General features: G+C 45.1%; 13 protein-coding genes across 13 annotated transcripts; 8 read left to right on the top strand and 5 right to left on the bottom strand.

Annotated features, from left to right (window-relative positions):
- Positions 1 to 5: 5 nt before the first annotated feature.
- VTP21DRAFT_4904 (uncharacterized protein) lies at positions 6 to 252 on the top strand (the record flags this gene model as incomplete). Its single annotated transcript, XM_069395367.1, has 2 exons — positions 6 to 137; positions 205 to 252. Coding segments are annotated over 2 exons (180 nt in total), but the record flags the coding sequence as incomplete, so codon positions are not given.
- Positions 253 to 930: 678 nt separating this feature from the next.
- On the top strand, positions 931 to 3,137 carry VTP21DRAFT_4905 (uncharacterized protein; the record flags this gene model as incomplete). The annotated part of the gene is made up of 8 exons (XM_069395368.1): positions 931 to 1,199; positions 1,269 to 1,345; positions 1,406 to 1,609; positions 1,685 to 1,973; positions 2,039 to 2,411; positions 2,501 to 2,539; positions 2,605 to 2,811; positions 2,901 to 3,137. 8 exons carry the CDS (start codon positions 931 to 933, stop codon positions 3,135 to 3,137), a joined length of 1,695 nt encoding a protein of 564 aa, XP_069248521.1.
- A 605-nt stretch (positions 3,138 to 3,742) lies between these two features.
- VTP21DRAFT_4906 (uncharacterized protein) lies at positions 3,743 to 5,339 on the top strand (the record flags this gene model as incomplete). The annotated part of the gene is made up of 4 exons (XM_069395369.1): positions 3,743 to 3,831; positions 4,026 to 4,199; positions 4,424 to 5,121; positions 5,185 to 5,339. 4 exons carry the CDS (start codon positions 3,743 to 3,745, stop codon positions 5,337 to 5,339), a joined length of 1,116 nt encoding a protein of 371 aa, XP_069248522.1.
- Positions 5,340 to 5,743: 404 nt separating this feature from the next.
- VTP21DRAFT_4907 (uncharacterized protein) lies at positions 5,744 to 6,751 on the top strand (the record flags this gene model as incomplete). Its single annotated transcript, XM_069395370.1, has 2 exons — positions 5,744 to 6,174; positions 6,292 to 6,751. 2 exons carry the CDS (start codon positions 5,744 to 5,746, stop codon positions 6,749 to 6,751), a joined length of 891 nt encoding a protein of 296 aa, XP_069248523.1.
- A 582-nt stretch (positions 6,752 to 7,333) lies between these two features.
- On the bottom strand, positions 7,334 to 9,177 carry VTP21DRAFT_4908 (uncharacterized protein; the record flags this gene model as incomplete). The annotated part of the gene is made up of 7 exons (XM_069395371.1): positions 7,334 to 7,772; positions 7,867 to 8,204; positions 8,286 to 8,423; positions 8,507 to 8,583; positions 8,658 to 8,868; positions 8,934 to 9,006; positions 9,071 to 9,177. The coding sequence occupies 7 exons, from the start codon at positions 9,175 to 9,177 to the stop codon at positions 7,334 to 7,336; spliced, it is 1,383 nt and encodes a 460-aa protein (XP_069248524.1).
- A 763-nt stretch (positions 9,178 to 9,940) lies between these two features.
- Positions 9,941 to 10,855, bottom strand: VTP21DRAFT_4909 (uncharacterized protein; the record flags this gene model as incomplete). The annotated part of the gene is made up of 1 exon (XM_069395372.1): positions 9,941 to 10,855. One exon carries the CDS (start codon positions 10,853 to 10,855, stop codon positions 9,941 to 9,943), a length of 915 nt encoding a protein of 304 aa, XP_069248525.1.
- A 557-nt stretch (positions 10,856 to 11,412) lies between these two features.
- On the top strand, positions 11,413 to 12,623 carry VTP21DRAFT_4910 (uncharacterized protein; the record flags this gene model as incomplete). The annotated part of the gene is made up of 3 exons (XM_069395374.1): positions 11,413 to 11,545; positions 11,697 to 11,902; positions 12,279 to 12,623. 3 exons carry the CDS (start codon positions 11,413 to 11,415, stop codon positions 12,621 to 12,623), a joined length of 684 nt encoding a protein of 227 aa, XP_069248526.1.
- A 395-nt stretch (positions 12,624 to 13,018) lies between these two features.
- VTP21DRAFT_4911 (uncharacterized protein) lies at positions 13,019 to 16,452 on the bottom strand (the record flags this gene model as incomplete). Its single annotated transcript, XM_069395375.1, has 7 exons — positions 13,019 to 13,835; positions 13,899 to 14,609; positions 14,670 to 15,316; positions 15,390 to 15,518; positions 15,597 to 15,749; positions 15,820 to 16,085; positions 16,206 to 16,452. The coding sequence occupies 7 exons, from the start codon at positions 16,450 to 16,452 to the stop codon at positions 13,019 to 13,021; spliced, it is 2,970 nt and encodes a 989-aa protein (XP_069248527.1).
- A 166-nt stretch (positions 16,453 to 16,618) lies between these two features.
- On the top strand, positions 16,619 to 17,951 carry VTP21DRAFT_4912 (uncharacterized protein; the record flags this gene model as incomplete). Its single annotated transcript, XM_069395376.1, has 7 exons — positions 16,619 to 16,818; positions 16,909 to 17,063; positions 17,123 to 17,159; positions 17,230 to 17,319; positions 17,396 to 17,463; positions 17,527 to 17,635; positions 17,702 to 17,951. The coding sequence occupies 7 exons, from the start codon at positions 16,619 to 16,621 to the stop codon at positions 17,949 to 17,951; spliced, it is 909 nt and encodes a 302-aa protein (XP_069248528.1).
- A 435-nt stretch (positions 17,952 to 18,386) lies between these two features.
- VTP21DRAFT_4913 (uncharacterized protein) lies at positions 18,387 to 19,692 on the bottom strand (the record flags this gene model as incomplete). The annotated part of the gene is made up of 2 exons (XM_069395377.1): positions 18,387 to 18,704; positions 18,781 to 19,692. The coding sequence occupies 2 exons, from the start codon at positions 19,690 to 19,692 to the stop codon at positions 18,387 to 18,389; spliced, it is 1,230 nt and encodes a 409-aa protein (XP_069248529.1).
- Positions 19,693 to 20,737: 1,045 nt separating this feature from the next.
- VTP21DRAFT_4914 (60S ribosomal protein uL14) lies at positions 20,738 to 21,242 on the top strand (the record flags this gene model as incomplete). Its single annotated transcript, XM_069395378.1, has 2 exons — positions 20,738 to 20,990; positions 21,061 to 21,242. The coding sequence occupies 2 exons, from the start codon at positions 20,738 to 20,740 to the stop codon at positions 21,240 to 21,242; spliced, it is 435 nt and encodes a 144-aa protein (XP_069248530.1).
- Positions 21,243 to 21,757: 515 nt separating this feature from the next.
- Positions 21,758 to 24,398, bottom strand: VTP21DRAFT_4915 (uncharacterized protein; the record flags this gene model as incomplete). Its single annotated transcript, XM_069395379.1, has 5 exons — positions 21,758 to 22,642; positions 22,719 to 22,936; positions 23,021 to 23,648; positions 23,728 to 23,941; positions 24,007 to 24,398. 5 exons carry the CDS (start codon positions 24,396 to 24,398, stop codon positions 21,758 to 21,760), a joined length of 2,337 nt encoding a protein of 778 aa, XP_069248531.1.
- Positions 24,399 to 25,239: 841 nt separating this feature from the next.
- VTP21DRAFT_4916 (uncharacterized protein) lies at positions 25,240 to 25,661 on the top strand (the record flags this gene model as incomplete). The annotated part of the gene is made up of 3 exons (XM_069395380.1): positions 25,240 to 25,295; positions 25,358 to 25,552; positions 25,613 to 25,661. 3 exons carry the CDS (start codon positions 25,240 to 25,242, stop codon positions 25,659 to 25,661), a joined length of 300 nt encoding a protein of 99 aa, XP_069248532.1.
- Between the last annotated feature and the right edge of the window lie 537 nt (positions 25,662 to 26,198).

Below are 26,198 nucleotides of genomic sequence, written 5' to 3' on the forward strand. Positions count from 1 at the left end.
CTAAGGCCGAGGCCTTTGCCGCCCCTGAGGAGGCGTGGGGCGCTGAGGAGACCGCCGACTGGTCCGCTGAAGGAAGTGCGGCTCCTGGCGCTATCGACCCCCGCGTTGCTGCCCTTGCCAGTGGCTACGGTGGAGACGTGAGTATTGAATAACTATCGTGTATCTCGATCCCATTAAACTTAATCCTTTTTTATTTTATTATAGTGGTCTGCCGATGCTCATCCTCAAGGAGAATCCCAATGGGACGTGTAAAGAGCGCATACGTTACTTTACGCCTTCCACTTCTCTTATTATCTAAAAAAAAAAAACAAATCTAAATAAACCTATACTTTAAAAATCTATTGAACGGTCTAACTACGGCAAAGGGCATGCCATTCTTAACTATACCTATTTGCAATAAATATGGAAGTTGGATATGTTTCCCATAGGTGCATAGAATGCATTTAGTATTCAAGAAGACAAGAGGATACTAAAGTGACTCTGGCAACACTAAATAGGTGGTTAGTTTCTCTTTAAATACACTGTCACCAAAACTGCCAATACAGGATCACTCCAGTCTCCTCTATATTGCTAAGGTTCAGTTTTGTTAAAGATGAACATATCAAAATCTTCGAGCCACTTTAATAGTTAATTGCATAATGTGAGTAGTGTGTAGCTGTGGACAAGCCTGCGCTACTCAACGCATGTAATAATAGTTCACATACTACTAATTTCCTCAAGAATGAAGCCCCTTTCGACTTAGCATAGGCCACTGCACCCTAACCTCCAAGGAGGTTAATTATTGCGCTTGGCGCGATCGGCGGACTGTTAAATCTAAAATTTCATAACGAAACGAGAGCGTTAAATCCAATCGAGAGAGGAAAACTTAGACAATAGGTCAAATACGCCATATATATCAATCTCATTCATGAAATTTTCACCGCTATCAACATGATGCTTTCATACTTTCTCTTTATCCTCATGCTAGCCCAACTTCTATTTGCCCAAGACGCAGAGCAGACTGCCCCATTATCCTCTCAGGTCGTTCCTGCGACGAGCATATTGCAGCCTGCACTCCCCACATCGAATGGAGCAGGGAATAACAACTCGATTCCGGTAGAATTTCCGAACCCCGAATACATTCGTCTCTTAGGCCACAGTTTCTATTTCTATATGGCTCAGCGAAGTGGCAAGTTGGGATCTGATTTTCCTATTTCATGGTGAGCGGTTTTTTAATGCATCTTTGTCAAGGGTACAAGTATTCATAAATATTCTTCATTTGAATTTAGGCGACACGATTCTGCACTGGATGATGGGCAAGACCAAGGCGTTGACTTAAGTGGAGGATACTATGATGCCGGCGATTGTAATGTGTGACTATCTATCATTGGGTGGATACTCGAAAATTAACCTCTTTTTGCAATAGACCTCAAATTCACATTCCCGCTTGCCTACACACTCTCCATCGTCTCTTGGGGGGCAATTGAGAATTGGCAAGGTTATGTGCTCTCCAAGCAGACCGACCAACTTAGAGACATGCTTAAATGGGGCACAGACTGGCTGATAAAGGCTCACCCAGATAACAACACGCTGTTCGTGCAGGTTGGAGATGGGAAGGTGGACAATGAGTGTACGTAGCGAGAATATCTTATTCTTCCTTTCTTTTCGGTTCTTTAAAACTCGAACTTTTATACGCTTTTACCAGATTGGGGTCCTGATACTGGAATCCCGAAACCTCGGCCGTCCTACAAAATCACCACTGATAAGAAGGGTACCGATATCGCAGCTGCCACTGCCGCTGCATTCGCCTCGACATCGATGGTCTTTCGCCAGCTGAATCTCAATCAGGATGCGGATCTGCTTCTTCAGCATGCAAAGGAACTCTTCGTGTTTGCCGAGCAAGAACCCTTTACCCTCTACACCGACTCGGTGCCTGCCTCGAAAGACTACTATGCTTCACAATCTTTTGCGGATGAATTGGTGTGGGCTGCATTGTAATTCCCTCTTCATTCTTTTTGTTAAACGATAATGCGTCTCACTCTATCCTCTTCACTCATAGATGGCTTGCGCGCGCAACTAACGATCCTTCCTACAAGCAAAAAGCATCGAATTACTTTGATCGCTTCCGTCTCGCAGGCAAAAACACTCCAATGGATTGGTCGGACGCAACTGGGGGAGTCTATGTGTTGGGCGCGGAAGTTGATCAAGATACTTCGATATACAGATTGGAAGCGGAACGGTATTTGGATGCTAAAGTGAACCAAAAAGACGGAAAATGCTCACTAAAAGCTGAGGGATTGCTCTGGTGCGGAGACGCATCCCAATCCAACTCGTTGCAACCTCCTCTCAATACTGCTTTTCTCTTGATTACATATGCGAACAAGGTGAATCCGGCTAAGAACTCTACCTACTATCCTTTTGCCATGTCCCAGGTAAATTGAGCTCGCTATTTAAAATACAAAAAAAAACGTACTGCGAATAACTTTGTCCTGAATTAAATTATCTCATACCCCTACTTAAGTGGAATTATGCCCTCGGAAAGAACCCGATGAACACACCGGTAGGGGCCTTTCAGAAAAAGTTTTTTTTATCTGTTTCAATCCTCACCCCTTTGTTGGATGCTAGTACGTAGTAGGGGTCCACAAAAATTCCCCCGTCAATCCCCATCATGCCGGAGCTCACGGAGGAGTTGGCCTTAAAAACATAAATAGCCCTCCAGTCAACGAACATATTCTCTATGGTGCCGTTGTCGGTGGTCCAGGAAGCGACGGATGGTTTGATGATGAGAGAACAAACTATGACCAGAGCGAGACAGCTTTGGATTACAATGCAGTGAGTTTTTGTTGTTTGAATGACCGTCAGCTTCTCTTGCATTTACTAATATATCTTTCTTTCTTTCATCGTCATCAACTCCTTCATAGCCTTTCCAGAGTTTGCTGGCCTATCAATTGCAAACTACCTCTGAGCCCCCTTATTATGTGTATGTCACCGAACCACGACCCAAACGAGGCGGTCTTCCTACCTGGGCAATCGTGGTTATTGTGCTGGTAGTATTGCTTTTGGTTGTTGGGTGCTGCTGGTTCTGGATTTACCGTAAGAGGGATGCGTTGCGAAGATATTTCGCAAATAGAAAGAACAGTACAAAATCTCATCTATAATAAGCTTAAATTTTATCACTACACTTCAGCCGTTTCTTTTTCTTTCCCTTTTCTTCAATTCTATGATTATTTATGCCAGAGCAATATTTTGCTTTAAGTTATTTTTACTGTCAGAATTCCAAACCAATGCATGTGGGCCTGTTCTTGAAACTGAATAAACTATAGATAAATTAGCTAGTAGAACATATCATTTGTTTTTACCATCAAATATAGTACGAAAGGCTCTCTCCGGCTTCTTTCACACTACGAATTAGCTTTAGCTGCTTTCGGTTTTGGCCTATTGGCATCCTAATCCTGTTCTTGGAAAAGAATAGGTGTAGGGTAGTAACGAGTCGAGCCCACATAACTTTATGGGGTTGAACAGAGAAGCTACCCAGAGTCATTCTGTGAAAGTTGAACTGCAGCTGGCATCGTTGTGAAGAGGAGAGAAGGATCCCAGCATCGGGACGAGCCAACGTCTCTTGTAGCAAGAGAAGCTCGAATTCCCCGCAACCTTCATCCTAGATTTGTGACCTCTCTGCGAAATTAAATTGGATAGGCGGCTTGCCAGAAAATAAATTATGGGATCCCTCTGAATACATAGCATTTAAACCTTAAATTTTTTAATGCCAATCGATCCAATTTTGATAGCGAAATGTATTGTGCATATATTGGGTAGCGACGACCCGATTACTTTGACAACCCAGACATCACAGTACATACTATTTTCCACTCGACAACAATGAGCCCTACCAACATGGAAGATGTATCCAAATTGGATCCTAATCGTATGCTTCAATACATTGCGAAACTCCAAAAAACTTGTGATACTCTTAAAAAGAAGGTCGCTGATAGCGAAAAATCTATGCACGATCCTTCTCTCACTCAAGATGCTGCTCTTTGATCTAGCATCAAACTCGGTAAACCTCCATACTTCTTTGGTAACTTTGGAGAGGACATAGACACTTGGGTCTCAGCCATTAAGCGCTTCCTTCAACCGCACAGTCTTTCTTCTAAGGACGAGATACTCTATGCTATAACTTCATCTCTCGTCAACTTGTCAAAGGGCTTCAAATTAGAATGGTAGCCATCGACCCATTCCAACTCACTTTCGCCGATAGTAATTCACAATAATGCAATCAACAAGTCCGAGACATTTCTCTTCAAGTCAACAATTACCGTGAAAAGTTAAATCTTTTTGTGGTTGACCTTCCATGTTTTGACATTATCTTGGGAAAACCTTGGCTTGCAAGAAACCAACCTGAAATCAATTGGGTAACTAATGACATTAAATTCCAACATAATAGCAAAAGCATCCACTGGAAAAGCAAGAACACACCCATCACTACCTTATCAGCAATGCAAGTACAACGCGCTGCCCATAATTCAGACAATCAAGTATTTCTCGCTATAATTTCACCAGTCAACAATAACAATAATATCAACCACCACCACAACAAGTGCCCACTCCCCAGAATCGATAAGCTTCTTGATCGATTTGCAGGCGCAAAAGTATTCTCCAAAATCGACTTGCAATCCGGCTATCATCAAATCAGAATCGCAGAACAAGATACTCTCAAAACAGCCTTTCGAACTCGTTATGGACACTATGAATTTAAGGTTCTTCCATTCGGTTTAACCAACGCTCCTGCTACGTTTATGACTTTAATGAACAACATTTTTAATCCGCTACTCAATGAATGTGTTATTGTATATTTGGATGATATCTTAGTATACAGTAAGGACATTCATGAACACCTCAAGTATCTTCGCCAAGTTCTTCAGATTCTTCGTGACAACAAATTATACGCCAAAGCCAGCAAATGCGACTTCCTCTGCACCACAATTGAATTTTTAGGTCAGGTTTTCACACCAGAAGGAATCCAAGTTGACCCCAAGAAAACCTCTGCAATTCAATCCTCAGCAGAACAGAACTATGCAACCCATGAAAAGGAACTTTTAGCCATTGTACAATCCCTTCTCACTTGGCGTATTTATCTCGGGGGTAATCATTTCAACGCTATCATTCTTCTCTACGTTTTTTCCATACGCAACCCACTTTAACAAGACACCAAGCTCGTTGGATGGAACTTCTTCATCAATATGACTTCGACATTCTGTATCAACCTGGAAAACCTTATGTTGTTGCCGATGCCTTATCCAGACGCCCTGATCTTCAAGTTAATGCAATATGTCACATTGCCACTGATCAAATTTTCTTAGAACAAGTCAAGCTTGGATACAACTCCGATCAATTTTCGCGACCTTTGTGGATTTATTAGAGCACCCTGACAAACCAATTCCTAAACAACTTCACTATCGTGTCAAGAACTTCACTCTTCATGACGGTTTTCTTTATTACGGGGGAGAGAGGCGAAAAATAGAGTTTGTGTTCCAAATATTTCGACACTTCGTTTTACACTGTTGAAAGAGCATCACGACACAGCTACCGCAGAACACCTTGGATTCGACAAAACGTACGAGAACATGCACCGACATTTCTATTGGCCACACTTGGAAAAAACTTTTAAGCGATATGTTGCGAGCTGCGATACTTGTCAACGCATTAAGTCAAGTAACCAATTGCCCGCTATACTACTTCAACCTCAACCCAATCCAACCAAAAGATGGCAACAAGTGGCATGGATCTTATTGTACAACTCCCTAGGATTCGAACAGGCTTCGACATTATCGTAGTTTTTGTGGATCAATTGACTAAGATGGCGCACTTTGTTCCAACAACAACTACAATTTCTGCACCCGAACTTGCACGGATATACTTTGACACCATATTTCGGTACCATGGACTTCCTGAAGCAAACATATCCGACCGCGACCCTCGTTTTATAAGCAATTTCTGGAATGCACTCTTTAGGATCTTGGATACTAAACTCTTAATGTCTAGTGCATATCACCCACAGAATGACGGCCAAACCGGACGTACCAACAGAACGCTTGAGCAAAGGTTACGCGCTTACGTCTCTTATAAACAAGACAACTGGGACAAATTGCTTCCATATTCCGAATTCGCGTACAACAACGCCAGACAGGATTCCACGTAACTTTCACCCTTTTATCTTGCAACTGGAGAACACCCAATAGCACCAGCAACGCTACTTCATTCCAATGAAGTAACCCAAGTTCCAGCAACAAATGAGTTTTTGCAACATATGAGGAACTTGATCATCATTGCCACGGATAACCTCAACGCAGCAAAATTACACCAAGCTCAGTTCGCCAACGAACAACGTCGCAACCTTGAATTTCAGGGCGGCGATAAAGTCCTTCTTTCAACTAAAAACTTCACGCCCGCGAATCAAGCACGACGCCCTACGAAGAAACTTCAACACAAGTACACAGGTCCCTTTGAAATTGCTGAAGCTATATCAACCGTAGCGTACAGGCTTAAGCTCCCAAATACAATCAGAATTCATCCAGTCTTTCACGTATCACTCCTTAAGGCTTATCATGAAAACCCGGCTGATTTCCCAGAACGCATCGCACCACCACCTCCACCAGTTGAATGGACAGGATACCTTGACTCCGAATCAACTTGGGAACCTCTTGTCAGCTTAACGAATGCCCAAGAATCAATTCAAGAATACGAAGCGAGTTTTGAAGAACAACGTTCTTAAAGAGAGGAGAGTGTAAGAGGATACATTCAATTATGGATATGCACAGGACGCCACGATGATCTTTATGCAAAACCGCTTCAGCCTATCCTGGTTTCATACTCTTTTTGTTCCATATCCACATAGTCAAGCCATTAGCCACTGCATTGTTCTTTTATCTTATAAATATGTTTCAGCCAATTTCAATAACAATAGCGATAGTTTTTTCCTTTTTAATAATTCCTGGACTTTCCCACTGAACACTGACACATTGACTCCAGTTACATATTGTGTGCAGATTTCTTAAGCTACATTCTCTGCTCGGAGCAAGAGTTCATTTCAGTAGGAAACGATAGACGGCATGATAGAGTGAAATATGCTATTGTGAAAGTCATTGTTCAAAATTCTATCTAATGCCAATTCAGCTTTCTATATCGCATTGGAGTAATGACGAAGATTGAAATGAAATATGCTGATTTGATGAATTTAAAAATGGGATATTGTGTGGAATAGCATGGCCTTTTGTTGTATAGGCCAGGGACAGATAGATTCATTTCATAAAAATACTATAAAAAACATATCAAAAATAAACCACTTATTCATATATTAGGTCGCGAATTTAGCCCCCTGCAAGCTGCCAAACACATTAGTAGGATCAAGCTCGGCTTTAAGCCTTAACAGCCTCTCCTTGTTTTCACCAATCTCCTTGCTGATATCTTCTAGTCCTTCTGAGAAGTTCACATACACCCGATTGGAGTTTCCGTCCTCCAATAATATCCTGGAGATCTCGTGGGACCAATTGGCTATTTCTTTATCCAATTCCTTGCTCTTCCAACGAGGAAGCACTACCGCATTCATCAGGTCGTCGCGCCAGGGAAAGGCCGCTTCGTCGCGTGCATGTTCTATATTGACTTTCGGATGGTACATTTCAATTAACACAGCTGATTGCATCGCCTCGGGATACTTATCTGTCATGCTCGTGTACTTTTCAAACGCACGTTTCAAAGTGGGATACTTGAGTTGACGAAGATTAGCCGGACTGAATCTATTCGAGAGGTAGAAACTATAAATAAGCGACGAGATACACGAGCAATATACGTGTGCTCGTGGAGATTAAACTCGGGAATGAAATGCAATACCTCTTTCTATCACCAAAGGTGGCAATGTGATTCAGGGTCCCATTGATGGTTTCGTAGGGGACCATTCCAAGTTGCTCCATGACCGGACGTGCATCTAAAAAGGAAGCAAAGAGTCTCTTTGCCTCTGCTTCGTCCCCGTTGTAAAACGGGACAACAACGAGCGATGGCGCGAAATTTGCTGGAGGCGGCCTGGCAAATGCTATGATGGCCGCGGAACGCTCATTCATAATGCTATGAAATTTTTCAGCAGCTGCAATGACCTTTTCGAGGTCCGAGCCCGGGAAGATCAGCTGGCCACTGAATACTTCGTTAGGCTGATCAAACGCACGATAAACAAACTACAAGGAGAGAAGAGGGTTGATTTCTTTTGACAAGCCAACGGGTGGAAGAACCCCATTATAGTCCTGCGTCTACCATACCTCTGTAACGGCTCCCAAACATTTGCCATATCCTCGAATACCCCAAAAAATTTCAGGATTCTCTGTCTTGGAGGCCTTGATAATCTTCCCATCCGCGGTAATCATCTCTACTTCTTCAAGAACATCGATTACAAGACCCTGTAGCATTGTGGGGTTAGGGATGACATAAGGTTCCTTATTCAATAAAAATATAAGAAAAGCAGTAATTATTCAAACCATACATAAAATCCAGTCAACCATCCGTATCCGCCCCCAAGTGTTAAACCCCCAATACCGGTATGATTGACGGTACCACCGACTTTGTAAGGCGCATAATAATAGTAATATTTTAGAAAGATAGGGAGAAATAGACAGCACTCCAAGCAAGCAAACCTGTGGCGAGCTTATGTTTTGCTAACGCCCCATCAACGTCACGCCAGGTGGCACCACCTCCCGCGTAGACCAGTTTTCTTTCCGGGTCTACCTTGACCTGATTAAGTTGGGTTAGATCAACGACGATACCGCTGCTACTAGAACCGCCTGAGCACGAATGACCGCCGCCTTTGACGGCCATATTGATTTTATTGGCGGTGACAAATTTTAGCTATAAAAGGAACATGCAGGTTTAAGAGGTGGGTGAAAGACTTCAATTTGAAGGGAAAATCGTACAGTAAGGGAGACATCCTGAGCGCTGGCGCACTGGACGACCATTTGCGCACGCCGCACCGCCGTTTCCGACCACCTAGAATCATGTTCCGCGTTGAACCATACCATTAGACCTTACACTACAACTAGCCACAACTAACCTCTCAAGGGATCGCTCATACCCATCATCGCCCGGAACAAACACTCTTGCACCTGGGGAAAGGTTCTTTTTGAAGCTATCGATTTCGTTCTGCTTTATTGCCACCATTTTCTTGATGTTCGAAAGTGAGGGGGGAAAATTTGAGCAAAAAATAAGACGTGAAAAACTAGTTGTAATTTGTATTTATACTATGCCTGGGATTACTTGTGTGCATGGGGGCTTTCACCTGGCGTGAATATACGTTAATAGCCACTTCAGCCGAGTAGAAAAGAGACACTCGTCCTATGAAGTCCAATGAAGTCGAGGTGATTCACCACAACTAAATCAAATTTATGCCTGCAAAAATAGAATAGAGTGTTCTGGCTATGGACCGCTCTTTTGACCGGCCAAAAAATCAGGCATCCAATACAATGAAAGCCTTAAAAGAGCTCGACGATAAAGTGAGGCAGATGATTTCTTGCTATCCAATTTTTTTTTCCCGGACGTCCGAATTCTACTGTGTGACATTTTAGAAAGTTTAATATTTGTCAAATAGATTCTAAGGTGATAGGCTAATGGCGCGTGGCTCAGAACCTTGTATTGGGATGGGATGAAAGACAGCGTTTAACCTTTTTTTGTCATTCACCGGAATGGAGAAGAAAAAGAAGCCATGTTTATTATCTGAAATAATCCCATTTTTATTCATCAGTTTTAAACACTTATTTGTAGTAAGAAAGAGAGATAATATTATGAATTGATGATTAAAGAAGACTAATATATATAAACAAATATGCTAATTCTTCATAATATTTATTATAAATGCGAGATAGGAGGGAGAAGGAAGGGAAGAGAGTAATTTAGATGGAGAGAGAATCATGGCAGTGCTTTGGACTTAAGCACGTGGTCTCTGCATCGGCGGCGAGAAGCGGTTACGGAGAGCGGCACCCACAGGATTGGGGACGGGGCGGAGGATGTCACCTAGGCCCTGGTTTGCTCGCACGCCACCAATAGTTTGGGCACCACCACGAGCGAACCCGCTGAGAGTGTTGATGACGAAAGCAATTGGGTTGGTGCCGATGTCGGCAAGGGTGTTAGGAATACCAATGACGTCGAGGTTGGGGCCAGTGGCGATGATACGGCCATATCGGTCACGAGGGAATCCGGGGCCGATTTGTTGGCGTTTAGCAAACGACCGCAAGAGATGTTCAACATCCGCGTTGTCAGTCTGTGCTTGATCATCAGTCTCTGCTTCCTCGCTGTGGAACGTCTCCTCCTTGGCTACTTCTTCAGACTCGTGATTGCTCTCGTCCTCGGGGAGATCACGCTTGCGGTAAGCGGTGGGCCGTACCCATACGCATCCAGCGAATCCAGTGGGACTGTTGAGCCGCACTAAACACGTGCCACCAGGGCCCATGCAGCGCACATCCGAGGGGATGGTGAAGTCGACGTTGTAGAGACCCTGGCCACCAATGCCGGCAAACCCGGGGATGTTTCGGGTGATGGGAAGCTGCCTGCTGAATCCTCGGCCGTCTCGGGTGTCGATCATGGCAGCGAGAGGGCCTCCACCATCGAGGTTGTGGGTGCTCCAGACCCAACGGTTGGTACCATAGTACACGGGGTTGGGGCTGGTAGGAGGAGGAATCTCGACACCAACTCCACAGGGCGATTGCGACGTGAAGCGAATACAGTCGAAGAAGCCGCGGTCCGTGCGGACGTTGAATGCACGGGGCTCGACGAGCTTACCGTGGCCGAGGACAAGCCCGGCGCAGGATGCAAGAACAACAAGCTTTGAGAAGACACCGACCATGATTGTGTGTAAGTAATGAATGTAAAACGAATGTAATGGGTGAGAAGGGTGTGAAGATTGTTGTTGTAAAAGAGAGAAGAGTGATTTGATGCAGAAAATTGGAGAGTACAACCACGGTCTATTTATACGGTTGTCCACGCCTCGAGGACAGGAATGGAAATGTCTTATCCGAGAATACCTTCTGGGAAGTGGTCAGTCGCCTGAGACCTAGTGCGTTGGCCGATTAATTTCCATGATGGTCCAGGTTTTAAACAAACGACTTCGCCGGGAAATTTTTGGGTTCAATTCTATGGCGCACTCTTCGTTGCTCTTAAAACTTTCCTCAGTCACAAGATTAGACGGATGGGCCTTGATCAGTAAGTGTTTTTTGCGTATTCCATAGTATTGTGTCTCCCCGAAACTTGCGCTAACATTTAGTATAATACCGTAAAACCGTACTAGATAAAGCAATTTCCGCAAATGGAAGGAGAGCTGAGTAGGAAATGCTCACTTCCCAAATGCTTCCTTGGTGACATAGACATAGCCAATTTCCCAGGTGGTCTCAGCGGAGTTGGACAATGCTGAGGCGATCGCTCCGCTTTCTCCTCTTACCTAAGGCGCGACCTTCCTCCTTATGGAGATCCGTGGGCCTGAGCATTGTTGTGACTATGCTCAGGCCAATAGTCCCTGCAATATCGAGAGACTTGGCAGGTAAAGTAAAATATTTGCATGAGGGAGGTCGATGGTAATGCGTTGATGCGTGCGCGATACCACGAGCCGAAAAGAACAATGGGTAGTCCACACTAAAGGCAGAGAGGAGAGCAGATTCAAAAGGGCCTAATCGGTTGTTTGTTATGCTTAGGATGTTTCAAAGGTCACCAACAGAGCTTCCTCAGGTATATCGGATCTCCACGTTTTTGGTGGAGTCAAGTAGGCAAAGCCCGGACTCAATCCACGAATTTGGGGGAAAGTAGCCACTTCACTATGTCCAACTCTCGTGTTGTGATGACCATTATGGCTCGTGGAGCCAGCAAAGGGTGGCAGACGGTATCGCCACTTTTAGCACGAGTAGTGAGGAAGTTTGTAGAGCTCGATCTCTAGTAGAAGATTGCCTAGGTTCCCGAGTTTGCATTTAGATTAGAGAGCATTCATATGACCTAAGGATAACATATATCCTTCGATATGGCTGGTCCTTTTTTCCCCTCGATAACTCTTCGTTTGAGCACGTGGTTCTCACCTTCCCGAGTGACGGAGGCCAGGTGTGAGGAGACTTCCAAATGAAGGATCGCCGCGATGACATCCCGGGAAGTTGGCTGCGGGCCACTCTGAACCAAGATTTATTGTATAAGCAGAGCGCTTCCTCGTGTCCCTAGGTGCCATTCCGATTAGAAGGTCGCTTTGCATCCCCGAAACTGCTCACGTTTCATGCGAACCGTCGTGCTAGAATGGTCTCACCTTTGCCACGCACTGGCCAGGAATCCCTGAGAAATTTTGTCTCACACTGGGCCGCCTGCTCGGACCAGGGTTAAATCTGTACTCGAGCCAGCTGGGCATTGGCCAACGATGTCACTCTTCACTCGGTCATCCTGGGTTCAGTCGACCTAATTTCGCAAAGATCAACCATTCCAATCAGGCCGACTTTCACATCAAACTTACTCTTCTCTTAACACCCCACTCCGAAGCGCTCATGGCCGCGATTTCTACCCTATCACCACTAGATCCGATCTGGATGCAATCGCGGTGGTTTTGTGTCAAGTCCGCGGCTCTTTTATTCCGGCCCCTAGGCTGAAGGCTCTCTGAGACTCGGATGCCCCCAATATAATTCTTCCGATTAAATAATCAACACCTCCCCTCTTTGCAAAGGCCAGTTGCAGCTCCTTATTCGATTTCTCCTTGAGGCCATCTCCATCCTCCTTTGGAACCATGGCCGTGCCCAAATTCGCTTATTAAACTCTATATTGGCTGGCAATTAGATAGTAAGTATATATTCCCGTAATAGCAACAGATAAACGGGGCTCAAGAACATGCAATAAAGTGCAACTCAAAGTACAAGTACAATGAAAGGATATATGTAGCAAAGATGAAGAAAAATAAAAAATAAAAGAGGGATCAAATTAACCTTCGCTGATAGTATACATTCATCTCCGCAGTCAGAGAAGTTAAAAAAAATTAATTAGCTATACATCACTCTATTCTCTTTCTCTTCTTTCCAAGCGAACCTCCTTTTCGTCCCTCACGTTTTCGTTTTTGAGGTTGCCGTGTGGACGCAGAAACTGTGCTGGAAGATTCCTCGTCTAGATGAGAGCGCTGGCTGCTCCCAACCGATCGGGAGCTTGCTCTGCTTTTCCGTGAATTTCCACCCCGCCTCCTGGCTGGGGGCACTTCATCTTCGCTAGGAGACCCAACAGTCTCCACGTCGCTCTCGTCGCTGTCCCCTGGATTCCAGATGGGAAACTCTCCAATTCGCTCTCTAAGCTTCAAGTCCGGTATCACCACTCTCACTTCAACGTTTTTCCAAGAATTGGGTTCTACAGTCCATCCCAGGTCGAAATCCTCATCTTCCTCAGATTGATCCTCCTCGCTCTCACTCGCCGAGGCCTCCTCTGTGAAGACATCGGTATCATACTCTGCTACTCTTTCCTCCACCCTTTCTTCCTCCCTGGTTCGCCCCTGCTCCAAGTCGGCATGATCTGCAAGCTCTCGGCTGACGTCGACCCCACTCTCCACTTTATCATTGTGCCTACCTTTATCCTCCGAGAAGGAAGTCTGTTGATCCAGGCGTTGCTGCCGAGCTTTTTGGGATAGAAAGTTGGGTTGGCGGGGAATAGTTACACGGGTTTGAATGGATCGGGAGGGGAGCGGCGTCGCTATAAGCTCGGGCGAGTATTCGGTTGAGTCCGCCTCGGTCGGATGGTCGGGAGTAGAAGGATTCGAGGAATGAACATTCTCCAGAGGGCGGGCGTAGCTTAGTGCATCTTCGAGAGGGTCCGCACCGACACTACTGTATTCACAACATAGTTGGCTCTTCATCATCCCTAGAAAATGTTCTGGGCATCTAACTTACTCGATGATATGCTTCATTTTCCGTAACTCAGCCCGTTTCTCGGCAATTTTATCGTGTCCATAGGCCCATGACATAAACAGGGACTGAGAGGACTGCTGCTCCCCCTCCTGCTCCACTTCGTTATCCCGTTCTATCTCCTCCTCCTCCTCCTGCTGTTCCATCTCTTGTTCCACTAGTTCCACCTGTTCCTCTTCTTCCCTTCGCTCCATTGCTTTCTCTTGAACCCCCTCCTTCTCCAGCTCCACTACCTCATCTGGCCTAGTAGTGTGCATATTTACCTTTTGAACTGCTTCTTCCATAGATATTAGCTCATCATCTGATTCCTCTTCAAGCAGAATGGGATCTGTTGCATCTTTGACCGTTCTTCGCCCATGGGGTATTAAATCGGGACCTTGCCTAACTCTATCAAGGTTCGAGTCCCTTGGCGGTTGATTCGGGGTTGAAGTGTGTAGAATTCCTTCCATTAGGTTCTTGGTGGAGACTATAGTTGAGGTTGGCTTCGTATCGGGTTTCGTTGAAATCTGTGTCCCTTCCATCTCAGCGTCTGACAACTGACTAATTATCTCTCTTTGGCCGTTTTGCGATTCATCTTCTGAAGTCTCCTCATCACTCACCAAAATGACGGGTTCGAGACTTGCAATCTCCAGAGTAATATCTTCAGGTGCATTCTCACACTCACGTATCAATAGCGCCAGATCTTCATAACCAAGTCTACGGAGAAGAGCCAGTTAGTATTGAATGGATGAAGCTTGCCACGTTAAAATGGCATACTTTTCGCGTAACCACCCCTGCTTTAGAGATGGGCCCTCTTGCATACTGGTCAGCTCCGCAGAATTTTTTTCCACAGGCGCTTCCATTGAATGATTGCTTGAACTACGGTGTGGTATATTCGATACAGAAACCTCGTTCTCCTCCTCGTCTTTGTTGTCATTATCCTGGTAATGTGCGTCCAATTGGGTGGGAAGAGGGTCAGAGTCAGGCGAAATCGGAACCTGTGAGGGCAGAGGGAATGGGGGTGGCGTAGACTCAATTTGTGATGAGGATGAGAGATGGTCGGCCGAAGTCGGACGCTTGTTCCTCTCTACTATAGGAGGTGGTTGCTGGGTACCCTTAGTCTGCACATTATCAGCAGAAGTGGCGGACAAAATTATCACAGCAGACGGTATATTTGCATGCTCACGGTTTGAATTCACATAGTCCAGGGTTCCATTGGGTGAAGTTGCCATGGCAGGCGACGACGTGCCTCGATCCGATTTCTCTCCAAGAGGTTGGTTAGATAACAAGGTAGGGGTTGCCTCGCGTTCTTGAGTTCCATTTAGGGCGGCTCTCTCAGTTTGCGCCCAAGCGTCAACCTTGATTATAGGTTTTTTATAGCCAGGAACTACCTCGTTCGGCTCTGATGGATCGTTCTCGGATAGCTAAATAGAGAGAGAATGCAAATTGGATGTGTTTAGGCTTTCTCTGACCAGTTTCTAATCTGGAAGAACTCACTTGTATGAAAGCTGGAACCGGGAGAAGCTTGATGAACAATTTCATTTCTTTGCGAAGTAATTCAAGGAGGTTATTTCCGAGGTAACTTCGTTCGTCCGTGTCCAGGGGGCACTCCAGCTTTTCAATCAGCTATGATATACAAAACAAGATCATGGAGGGTAGGCAATGGTGTTCACTCAATTATTTGTCCAAAGGAAATTAAATTACATCATAAGATTGCTGCTCGTATTTCTCAATAAACGCATCTCTGCACTCGGTATCAACCTCCTCCAGCCATGCAAGTTTCTCTACGGGGGTGAATACGGATTGCATCACATGCTCGAACACATCCTCTGCCTTCATCATTTTCAGCATGACGACCTACAGATAAACAGAAGTTCAATAAACGAGGTTCAAGGGATACGTTGTCTGCGTTCAACATTGTAGCTACCACAGCTTTCAACTCAATGTAGGCGTCCAAAAATTCTGTGTACTCGGGGGATTTTTCGACTGTCAACGAAACCAGTTCATCGGCCACTTCGGATACAAGCTGACTTGCATCGTCGCCATCATTCATCACGGCGTCTACTGCATCAAGCGCTCTCACGCACCACTGAGTGAAGTTGGATCGCATAAGTGGTATGACATCGCGCTTCGAATCCAAATAATCTAATGCGGCATTGGAGGTATATGTGCGGAACCTTGCGAGGTGGGCGTCTAAGCAATAAAAAAATGTCGATTTTTCTCACATATTAGTATGTAGAACAAGGCTAGTGTATTGCAATGGCACAAAGAACGTCGAATGCAATAGTGGTGGAGTTTAGTAACGCAAATTACCATAATAGAGCTGCCAATAGCGGCCGTTCCTTAACTCCAGATCTGTCTCTGCTGCCTCCTCTATAGCGCGATAAGCAATATAGTCCAACAGCCGAAGATTCTGCAGTATAAAGGTTGGGCTCAGTTTGACTCCTTGTTTTGGCCGTCCGTTATCCGATGTGATCGTATTTGACCGGATAATAGGACGCTTTTTAAGTGGAGTCAAACGTGAGTAATCCGCCTTGGCCTGCGATTCTGATCTTGACATGACCGAATGTTTCAAATCATAGAGACAGTCGGGAGACAAAACAACGCGTTTCTTTCCTCTTCAATATAAAAACAAGTCACATGGTGGCTTACTTCTCGATTTAATGATGACGGTGTAAATTGATTCGACGACTTAATGAAGGATCATATCATATTTTGCACAATATATGGCTTCTCAGCTTCCCACCCGTTGTCATCAAACTCTCAAAGGACATACTGGCCCGGTACATGCAGTCAAATATAATACAAATGGCGAATATTGTCTAACGGGCGGGCAAGATCGCACTATACGGCTATGGAATCCCAATACTGCAAGTTGTATTAAAACTTACTCCGGGCATGGTAACTGGGTACTAGGAATAAGCGTGTAGGTCCAACTCTCATTTTCTTACTTTATAATCCTGTATAAAAGCTCTCAATTAACCAGTAACAATAAATCTCTTTCTTTTTTTTAAAGAGCGCCAGATAATGCACGATTTGCAAGCTGTGGTGGGGATCGTGCAGTCTTTCTCTGGGACGTGGCCACCGGCCGGAGTATCGTTCGGTTTTCCGGGCACTATCAGAGAGTTAACTGTGTGGGATTCAATAGGGATGCTAGCGTCATTGTCAGCGGTATGGTCAAGCTTATTCATTAGTACTGGAGTTTCTTGAGCTCATATCTCTTTCTATAGGCTCGGATGATACTACTGTACGGATATGGGATTGCAAGTAGGCCAATGAACCCTCCAGGACCGTTTCTCTTCTCATTTGGTTAATCTATCTCGATTTGCATGTACAGATCGCGAGCTAAATTTCCCATCCAGATCCTAGAAGAGGCGAAAGACGGGGTAACTTCACTACAAGTGTCCGACTACCAGATCATCACTGGGTAATTCATTTGGCCTTACCTTTACTTAGCCCCCATTCTCCAGTCTGAACTACGACTGAACCGTTTTTTTTACAAGCTCGACCGATGGCAGAACTCGAGTATACGATCTTCGATTTGGAAAAGTATATGAAGATTACATAGGAAGTAAGTTTTCTCTACTCGACAGGATCTCCGCAAATCCATGTCTCAACTCTTTAATGTAATCAGACCCTATCACCTCTGTGCGGTTCAGCGGAGATGGCAACTGCATTCTAGTCAGCTCAACCGACAATACGCTACGTCTGATGGATAAAGAGAATGGGCAGCTATTAAATGAGTAATGCACCCGTTTCCTGCTTTTTATATATCGACTCAAGAATCCCTAACCCGTGTCCGAATGTAGTTTCCGCGGCCACAAACATGAGAAATTCAAAATCCAGTCCTGTCTTTCCTACGATGATGCCTACGTGTTCAGCGGCTCTGAAGACGGCAACATCTATGCTTGGGACCTGATTGAGGGCCAAATGGCGGCGCAGCTCCGAGAGCATAGCAATGTAGTGACAGCTCTCGAGTATCATCCGAATGAAAATTACCTGTTGTCGGGGAGCGTGGACGGAACTGCTAAAGTCTGGGCCGTGCCCAACTTCGCATAGTCCTACTTGTAAATAGCGAATGGACTAGTAAATGCATTCTATTTATTAACAACAACAAACTGCCTAAAGAAAGAAGAATGAGAGTAACTCAAAAAAAAAAAAAATCGGAAATAATAAAGAAAGCGAGAGAAAAAATAGTTGAAAATAATATTGTGAACTAGAAATGAAGACAATAATATAAACAAAATTTTGGTAATAATAGATTATGGTATTTTTACAGTATGTAAAAAAAAAAAAGAAGAAAAAAGAGAGAAGTAAGAGTCAACATATCAATCAACCAGGCCCAATACAATCCAAAGCTCGAAGTTACATTCGATAAAATTAGTGAGTGTTAATAAGTTTAATTAGTTAACTAGTAAAGTGAGTGTGAGTGAGTGAGTGAGTGAGTGAGTGTGAGTATATAAACTTGGGGTCATCGGGAGGGGGGAATGTTTCTCAATTTCTATCACTGAAGACCTCGCCCATGCCCAACTCCAGCTGCATAGGGGATTGTGAGAGGGGTCGCCAGTTCTGCATTACATCCATGTTGCGCATCGTTACCAACTGAAAGTCAATATCCACCCCACTACGTTGTTGCCAAGAGATCATGGGTGAGGGTTGAGAAGGCTGCGAGTGGTCCTCGGAGCGCTGGAGATGGGTGGAGGTTTGTGGAGAAGGACGCCCGGCTTTGAAATGTATTTTGATATGCCGCCTCAAGTTACTTTGAACGGAGAAGCAGCGGCCGCAGCCCTCAACGGGGCAGCGAAAAGGTTTCTATGTGAGCGCACAAAAAAAGGATAAGCATCAAAGCAAATCCGTTAGCAGAGCTGCAAGCAATGGGGGTATCTACCTGGCCGGTATGTGAATGCATATGCGTCGCAAGGCTCGAAGGCCTAGAGAATCGCTTCTGACACACACTGCAAGGATATCTCCTCAATGGAGAGGTTCCGATTTTCGAGTTGAAAGTGAGCATCATCGACGGATCCGGGATAGCCTTCTTTTTCTGCGAGGGGCATTTTTGTGTTGGAAGCGCCTGCGCCGAAGGAGAGGACTCCAAATATCGAAAAGAGGATAGGTCTTCGGATGGTGAGGAATTGTATTGAGATGGGTGGGAAGGTGTCGATGGCGTTAGGGTCATCATATGTCCCTGCCCGTAATTTAGGGGTGAAAAGCCAAGAAAAGATGGATGATCAAGAGGATTGGGTGTGGAGTATAAGCGCGCGTAGCGAATCGATTCTGCGCCCTCACCTGCGGATCCGGGAGTAATGGGTGAAGATGATACAGTAGGCGGAGAGAGCATCGCCTTCTCGCCAGCATTCGATGGCGTGGCGGAATGATGCGTGTTGGACGGGAACACGAGGTTGGCTAACACTTCCGGGCTCCTTGGCTTGGGAGTTGCCGCAGTCGGTTCCAGAACGGGGTAGAGAGGAAGCGAGTGCCGTCGATAGTACGGGGAGAGAGGAGTATTAGAGGGTAGAACTACAGAATTGCGGGAATAAAGAGATTGGCCCGTGCTGGTGCCGTCGGCAGCAACATTCATGGGCGAGGCATCCTCACATGTAAAGGCCGAGAGACTAATACTTTGCGACTTCGCCGTGTCGGCTGCGGAGACGGTGGAAGAAGGCGGGAGTTCATAAGTGCCTATGCGGGGAATGCTTTCGTAGGAAAGTAAACTAGTGAAGGATGTGGGATGCGAGGGGGAGTGCTGCGAGTGTGGAGGGGGGGTATTGAAGCTGGAATTTTTCTCTGACATTTCATACATTAACAATCAATCTTGTTTGTTTGTGTCCACGCAGAAATAGAGGCTGGCACGACAAGCTATTAAAGCGGGGAAATTAATGGAAGAATGACTCTCCTGTGAGCAATTGAATGAGAGAAAAGGGGGGAGGGGAGAGGGAGGAGAGGAGACAAGAGAAAGGGAAATGAAAGAGATGGGAAATGCAATTTTAAAAAGAGCAAGAGAATAAGAACAAAAAAAGGAGCAAACATATATGAAACAAAATTTTTCACACTAGTAGAATAATTTGCAAAAAAAAATCCAGTAAGGCTATATATCCAATTCTGGACGCCTTTCACTTATCTTGCTTCTCTCATACGTTATAGGCTAATGACCTTGGCTGTGTTAATCGAAATTTTTACATCCAATATTATCCATATGGTTATAGTATCAACCCTGAGATGAAAACGGAAAAATGCTGCTCTAGGTCGTATATTGCATGTTAACTGATCACTGACAATTGCTAAAATCAAGATACCTCCTTAAACATTTTAGGAGTCCTTGCTGCCAGATTGGATCTCTCGTCTTGCCATACTGGTTCTGAAAAAGGGTTGGATTCGTTGCCCTCTTAACTGCACTAGGAAATCCGATAAGCTCATACAAGGATTTCAAACCTAGCGCGTGGTGGCCGAGCTAAGCCACCGGACTTCGGGCTAACGATGTCTTCGTGCATTGTCCGGCGAAGAGAAGTTTCCACCTTTTACATTCTTCCAGTTCTTCACCCAGTAGATATATCAGGATGTCTAAGGTAAAGTAATGGATGCCATCCAGGACTGATGGATGGATGGATGAATGAACCTTTTGGAGCAAATATACTCACCCGTTCATCTTGTCTTTTTCTATAGAGAGGTATGTTCATCATGTTGCATCTCGAGAGAAGAGGAATTGGGAGTGTGGTGCTCAACCACCCGATCCAACACCCCACATCGCCCTTGTTTTTCATCTTTCCCCATCCCCCTTTACTAATTAATGCTCTTCTTTTCCGATTTCTTTTCCAGGACGCGGAGGAGCCTCTGGCAACAAGCTACGCATGACCCTTGGTCTGCCCGTCGGCGCCGTGGTTAACTGCGCAGACAACTCTGGCGCAAAGAACTTGTACATCATCGCCGTCAAGGGTATTAAGGGTCGTCTGAACCGACTGCCTGCTGCTGGCGTTGGCGACATGGTTATGGCCACCGTCAAGAAGGGTAAGCCTGAATTGAGGAAGAAGGTTATGCCTGCCGTGATTATTCGTCAGCGCAAGGCCTGGCGCCGTCGTGATGGTGTCTTCATTTACTTTGAAGGTATGTCAAATTACACTTGCTCTCATCCTGAAAATGTTCATTTTTAACTTGGTAATCTTCGCTATAATAGATAATGCTGGTGTCATCATCAACCCCAAGGGTGAGATGAAGGGCTCCGCCATTACCGGCCCCGTGGGTAAAGAGTGCGCCGATCTCTGGCCCCGTATTGCCTCCAGCGCTGGTTCAGGTAAATATCTTATTTCGTCCCATTGGTCATACGTAGGATGGTATCTAATAACGATATCTTTGTGAATGGTTTAGTCTTCTAAGCGGACGAGTGCTTATTTTTTACTTTCAATAAAAACACGGCCATTTTCTTTATAAAATTCTTCCCTTTGGAAAAGGTGGATGATAATGTTGACATCTCAAAGCTAGACTGTGATTCAACCTTTAATTTTTATTGGATTGCATTGTCAAATTGGAGAGAGAGAAAGGGCGATGAAGGGAAAGAAGCACCCCTTTCCGCCAAATGATATCTAGGAGAATATAATAAGATGGACTCGTTATAAATACAATTCCTACTAGAAAAGATGTAAAAGAAATATAAAATTTTGCATACTTGTATGGAAGTACATCGTAATAGAAAACGAAAGATGGAGGGAGAAAAAAAACAAAATGTTCATTGTTTTGTATAAAAAGTGGAAGAGGTTTTCTAATTTTTTTTTTCGTAATAAAACAGTTTTCAAGAAAGGATTATATAAAGTAGAAAATAAGATATAAAAAAAATATAAAAGGATATAGGTGGAAGAATATAGATTATAAAATGATTAGTACCCATGCATGAACCACTCTCCGTTCCCATTTTGGCCGCCATAACCGCCCATCGCTAATGCTGCCGCGGCAGCTCGTTGGTGTGCCGTGCTCAACCCCCCGGCCATTCCAAAGTCCCCTGGCAAACCCAATAATCCGGCAGCGCCCAGGGTCTGCATGGCGGCAACGACAGCTGCCTGCTGCGAGGCGTGGTGGGGGGGAGGCTGGTGGGGAATGCTTGGATGGATGTGTTGATGAGGAGCGGGCTGAGGTTGACCAAGGGGATGCTGGGCCGAGTATTGTGCGCGCTCCACGCGTTGTATCTTGGACTGAATGCGTTTGCCGTAGGGGGTGCTCCGGATAGCGGGCAGCAATGGTCGGATGGCCTCAATGAGTTTTGCACGGTTGATGGGATCCGCATGGTCAAGCGCTGTTTGCACAACGTAATTGCCGTAGGAATCCCTAAGTAAGCTCTCAAGCCGCTGTCGGTTCAACAGCTCCTCTAAGAGTGCATTTTTCGTGACCGCATCCGCAACCCGGATACACTTCTCAATGACATTGGAGCTGAATTTTTGCATCGACAAGCGACAGACGTTCCCCCTGAAATTCGTATGAATAAGACGCTGCGAAATGAGATCATCATGGAGATCCAAGATGTATTGTACAACGTAGTTCCCAAACGGATCCATCACCAGGGTCAGACCGTTGGCTATCACCTGTTCGGCGAGCTGATGAACTTGCGAGGTCGAGGCTCGGTCAATACAGCGCTGCATCACGCAGCAGCCATGGCGATGAGTGGCAACCTCGACGCATTGCTCGGAGACAGCATCATAGATGAACTGCTTATCTTGTGATGCAAGTCGATTGAGACACTTCTGGATGACATGGTTCCCGTTCAAATCCTAGAAAAAAAAAGTTGGGATGGTAAAAACGGATCAGAAGGCAAGAGTGTTGCTAGGGGAGGTGGGAGAGGCCTACCTTGATAAGGGTTACCACGTTCCCACTCAAGGCTCCAATCACCGCACGTATTTGCTGCGGTGTGGAAAGATATTCGATCATACGCTGGACGGCGCGCGTTCCATGCATGTTGAGCGAGATTCCGACCATCTCTGGAGCAACCGTTTGCACGAGACGCGTTCGCTGTTCGTCGTTGCAATATTCAAGTAGCTTTTGGCACAAGTAGTTTCCAAAGGGATCTAGTGAATATCCGCACAAGTATTAGTCAAGCTAGTACTTCATTCGGTTCAGGGAGAAAGGGAAGGGGGGGGGAGGATCCTCACCTGTCATCAATTCGACAAAGTGGGGGTGAATTTCTTGAAAGATCATTTCCACAGTTTTTCTGTTCTGCTCCTCTAGTTTCTTCTGCAAGAACCGACATCCGTGCTGGTCCTTGCAAAATGAAAACAATCTTCCCTCCAAATCCTCGATCTTCACCCCAGCAAAACGGTTCGAGATTTCAATGTCGTTGTTTTTCTTTTTACTCTTTCCATTGCCATTGGTACTACTGGATGGAGATCGACTGCTACCATTCGAGTGCATCCCATCACTTCCCTGGCGATTCAGCGGCAGCCCATATTGTTGATACAAAGCTTGGTTATAGGGGTTGAATGCTGCAAGTGCGGCAGCAACGGCTCCAGGATCAAGGAGCGGCTGAGCAGCAAGGTAGTCTAGCGGTGCTGGATTCGTGGTCGCGAGATTAGTAGCTGAAGCATGGGCAGCCGCAAGCTCAACGGGAGAAGTGTGTTTAATGTGGGATGCACCGTTCACAGCAGAATAAAGCAAGCGATCATGCTCCAGTTCGCCAGAAGACTGAGGAGAAAAACCCCATTCCCGCAGATATTCGACTGCATGAAGGTTGGAGTTGTTCGGAGTGGCTTCGCCATTGAGAGTAGCAGAAGAGGCCGATAACTACATCCCATTGAGAGAACAAAGAAAGGAGTTGAGTAACCAGAAAAGCAGCTGTCCGCAAACATTTGCCGGCACTTACCACATTGGAACGGTTATCTCGCCCGCGAACCAATATGGGGAAACGGTCGTCGTCTTCATTTAAATACTTGCGAGCAAATAAAGAAGACACCTCTTTGTTTTCGTCGTCGTACAGGAAGCGGTCATTGAACTGAAGAGGAGGAAACGAGGGACTCTCAAGGCAAGTGTCGTCGAGTGAGAAGGCTTTTGTAGCAGAGGGTTTCGGAAGGTTTCTCCTTGGTAACGTGGAAACGCGTTAAAACCTCGAAAACATTAACCTATTCTCCATCCGAACACTTACTGCATTTCCGGATGGTCCTCATCATTCAACTGCAGACGCTCCATATCCAGCCATTCGTCCGCTTGCTTCGAATTTCTACGCGAACCCGGAAGGGAACGCGAGGCAAGTTGACGACCTAACAAAGGGGGAGCCAATTCTGCATTTGATCCCGGACTGACGCCATCACAGCATGCATATTGATCTTCCCCCGCTGAGCGATAGTACCTGCGGTCACCTCCTTCTTCGTAACTTGAATCAGGCGATGAAGGAGTAGAGCTCAATGGAGAAATGCGTGCTGGAGAGACTTGGTGCAATGTAGGAGCATCGGCAGCGGAAACAAGCTGATCCTTACTTGAAATGGTTGGAAGATAAGCGGCGGAGGTTGCAAGGCCATTGCAAGGATCAGAGAGCATTTTTATTAGGAAGGAACAGGGGGAGAATTTAGTTAGAGATCTGAAGGAGGATATGCAAAAAGAGATTCTTTTGTGGAATGGAATCAATAAATGGCCTTTAATAATGTAGTAAAGAGGGAGAGTGTGAGAATTAGATGACCATCTAGTAAAGGTGATGAGTTAATTACCTGCAAAGAGTACACGAGACAAAAAAAAATAATTATGGTTAGCTAGTGGGAAGATGATGGTCAATAAAAACACACGCAATATTGAGACAGCTGGTATGAATGAGAATGAGGAAATGTAAGTAGACTGTTTACAGAACAATAGAATAAAGCAGAAAATGAAGGGAATGGGGATGCAGCAAAATAATCTCAAAAGATGGCCAAAGCAAAGGCAAGAGCATCTACAGACACCAGGAAGAAGGAGAGAAAGAGATGGAAAAAGCAAAAGTCTAGTTGAAATATAAAGGGAAAAGGGGGGAAGCATTTACCTCTATTATTTTCCGCGCTCTCTCTGTGAAACGAAAAATAAATGATAAATAAAATGCAAGTAAAGAGACGGGGGAAAGAAAGAGTTGAAAGAGACACAGCTAAAGACCCTGCAAAGACGCAACTGAACAAATATATGCACGTGCGAGCAAGGAACAGGGAAGGAGAGAAAAGAAAACACAAGAGAGCAATGGAGGAATAAAGAGTTGCGAGATTTCGATTCGGTAACGAAAGCGTGAATACGCTTCCAATTATGGGCAGCAATGAGATCGCGCCAAACTGCGGATAAGCATATTTGTCGGAAAACGTGTTTTTGAATGATTGTTGGGTGTGGAAGCTAGCTCGCCGCTTGCGACCCGTTTCCGGCTAGCATGAGCTCCCCCTGGGCCTTGCAAAGGCACTGCGAAGCTGCGCCCAATGAGCGCAGGTGCCTTAATTTCGTAAGCAAACCCTGCTGCGGCATATTGCAACTGATCGCGCTTCTGTTAGTTGCGTAAAACCTGTGATCCAGGAAGACCCCCAGTGGGCCGGCAAGAGGCCCAAACCGCGAGCCGCGCAAAGATCGAGAAGGGAGGCGGCGGAGGGCGTAGAATCGATAGGCAACTGTGGGCGCGGGAAACAAAGTTCAACCATTAAAGCAGATGCATCACAGCAGACAAGCTTCTTGAAAAATAAGTTTGGCAGGTTTTGATCCTGCAGCTATCCAAATGACGCGGCAGGGTCTCAGAGTCCCTCACCTGTTAGAGGGCGAGTCCTGGAGCCCTCTCAACCGGAGATGCGGCACAAATACTGATGATGCAGACTCTCAATAAATCATAAGCAAACAACAATAGCTACAGTAGATTTTTGCACGACTTTTAAATTTAATTTCGAAAGAGTAAACAGCCGAGGTTGCAATACACTGGTATTGTTATCACAAGCTCGCAAACTCACTGACTCCAAGTCTGTTTCGATAGAAAAATTCAATATAGTGGTCACTTTTTATCTAGAAAACAACATATAGATATAGCACCAAAAGCTTTCTTGTGCTGAAATAAGATAGGAATAGGGTAATCATTAAGTGTTTTATTAAGAGATATGTATATCTAATGACGAAGAGATGATAAAAGAAAAATAAAAATAAAAATAAACGGAGATTGGTCTCTACTCACGGGAAATGCTTCATAGTAATTTCCTATAACAAGCATAGAAAATGCATTAATACGCCTGTTACAATATGACTTAACTGTATTCTATGTGAAAATGTCAGGTGCATACCTATAACCTCCAATAGCTAATAAAGTCTCTTGGAAGCCTCAAACAGCAACTGTTTTTCTATTGCAAGCAGAAA

The sequence above is a fragment of the Calcarisporiella thermophila genome, assembly GCF_041956535.1.
Source record: "Calcarisporiella thermophila strain CBS 279.70 unplaced genomic scaffold VTP21scaffold_20, whole genome shotgun sequence".
Classification (NCBI taxonomy): domain Eukaryota; kingdom Fungi; phylum Calcarisporiellomycota; class Calcarisporiellomycetes; order Calcarisporiellales; family Calcarisporiellaceae; genus Calcarisporiella; species Calcarisporiella thermophila.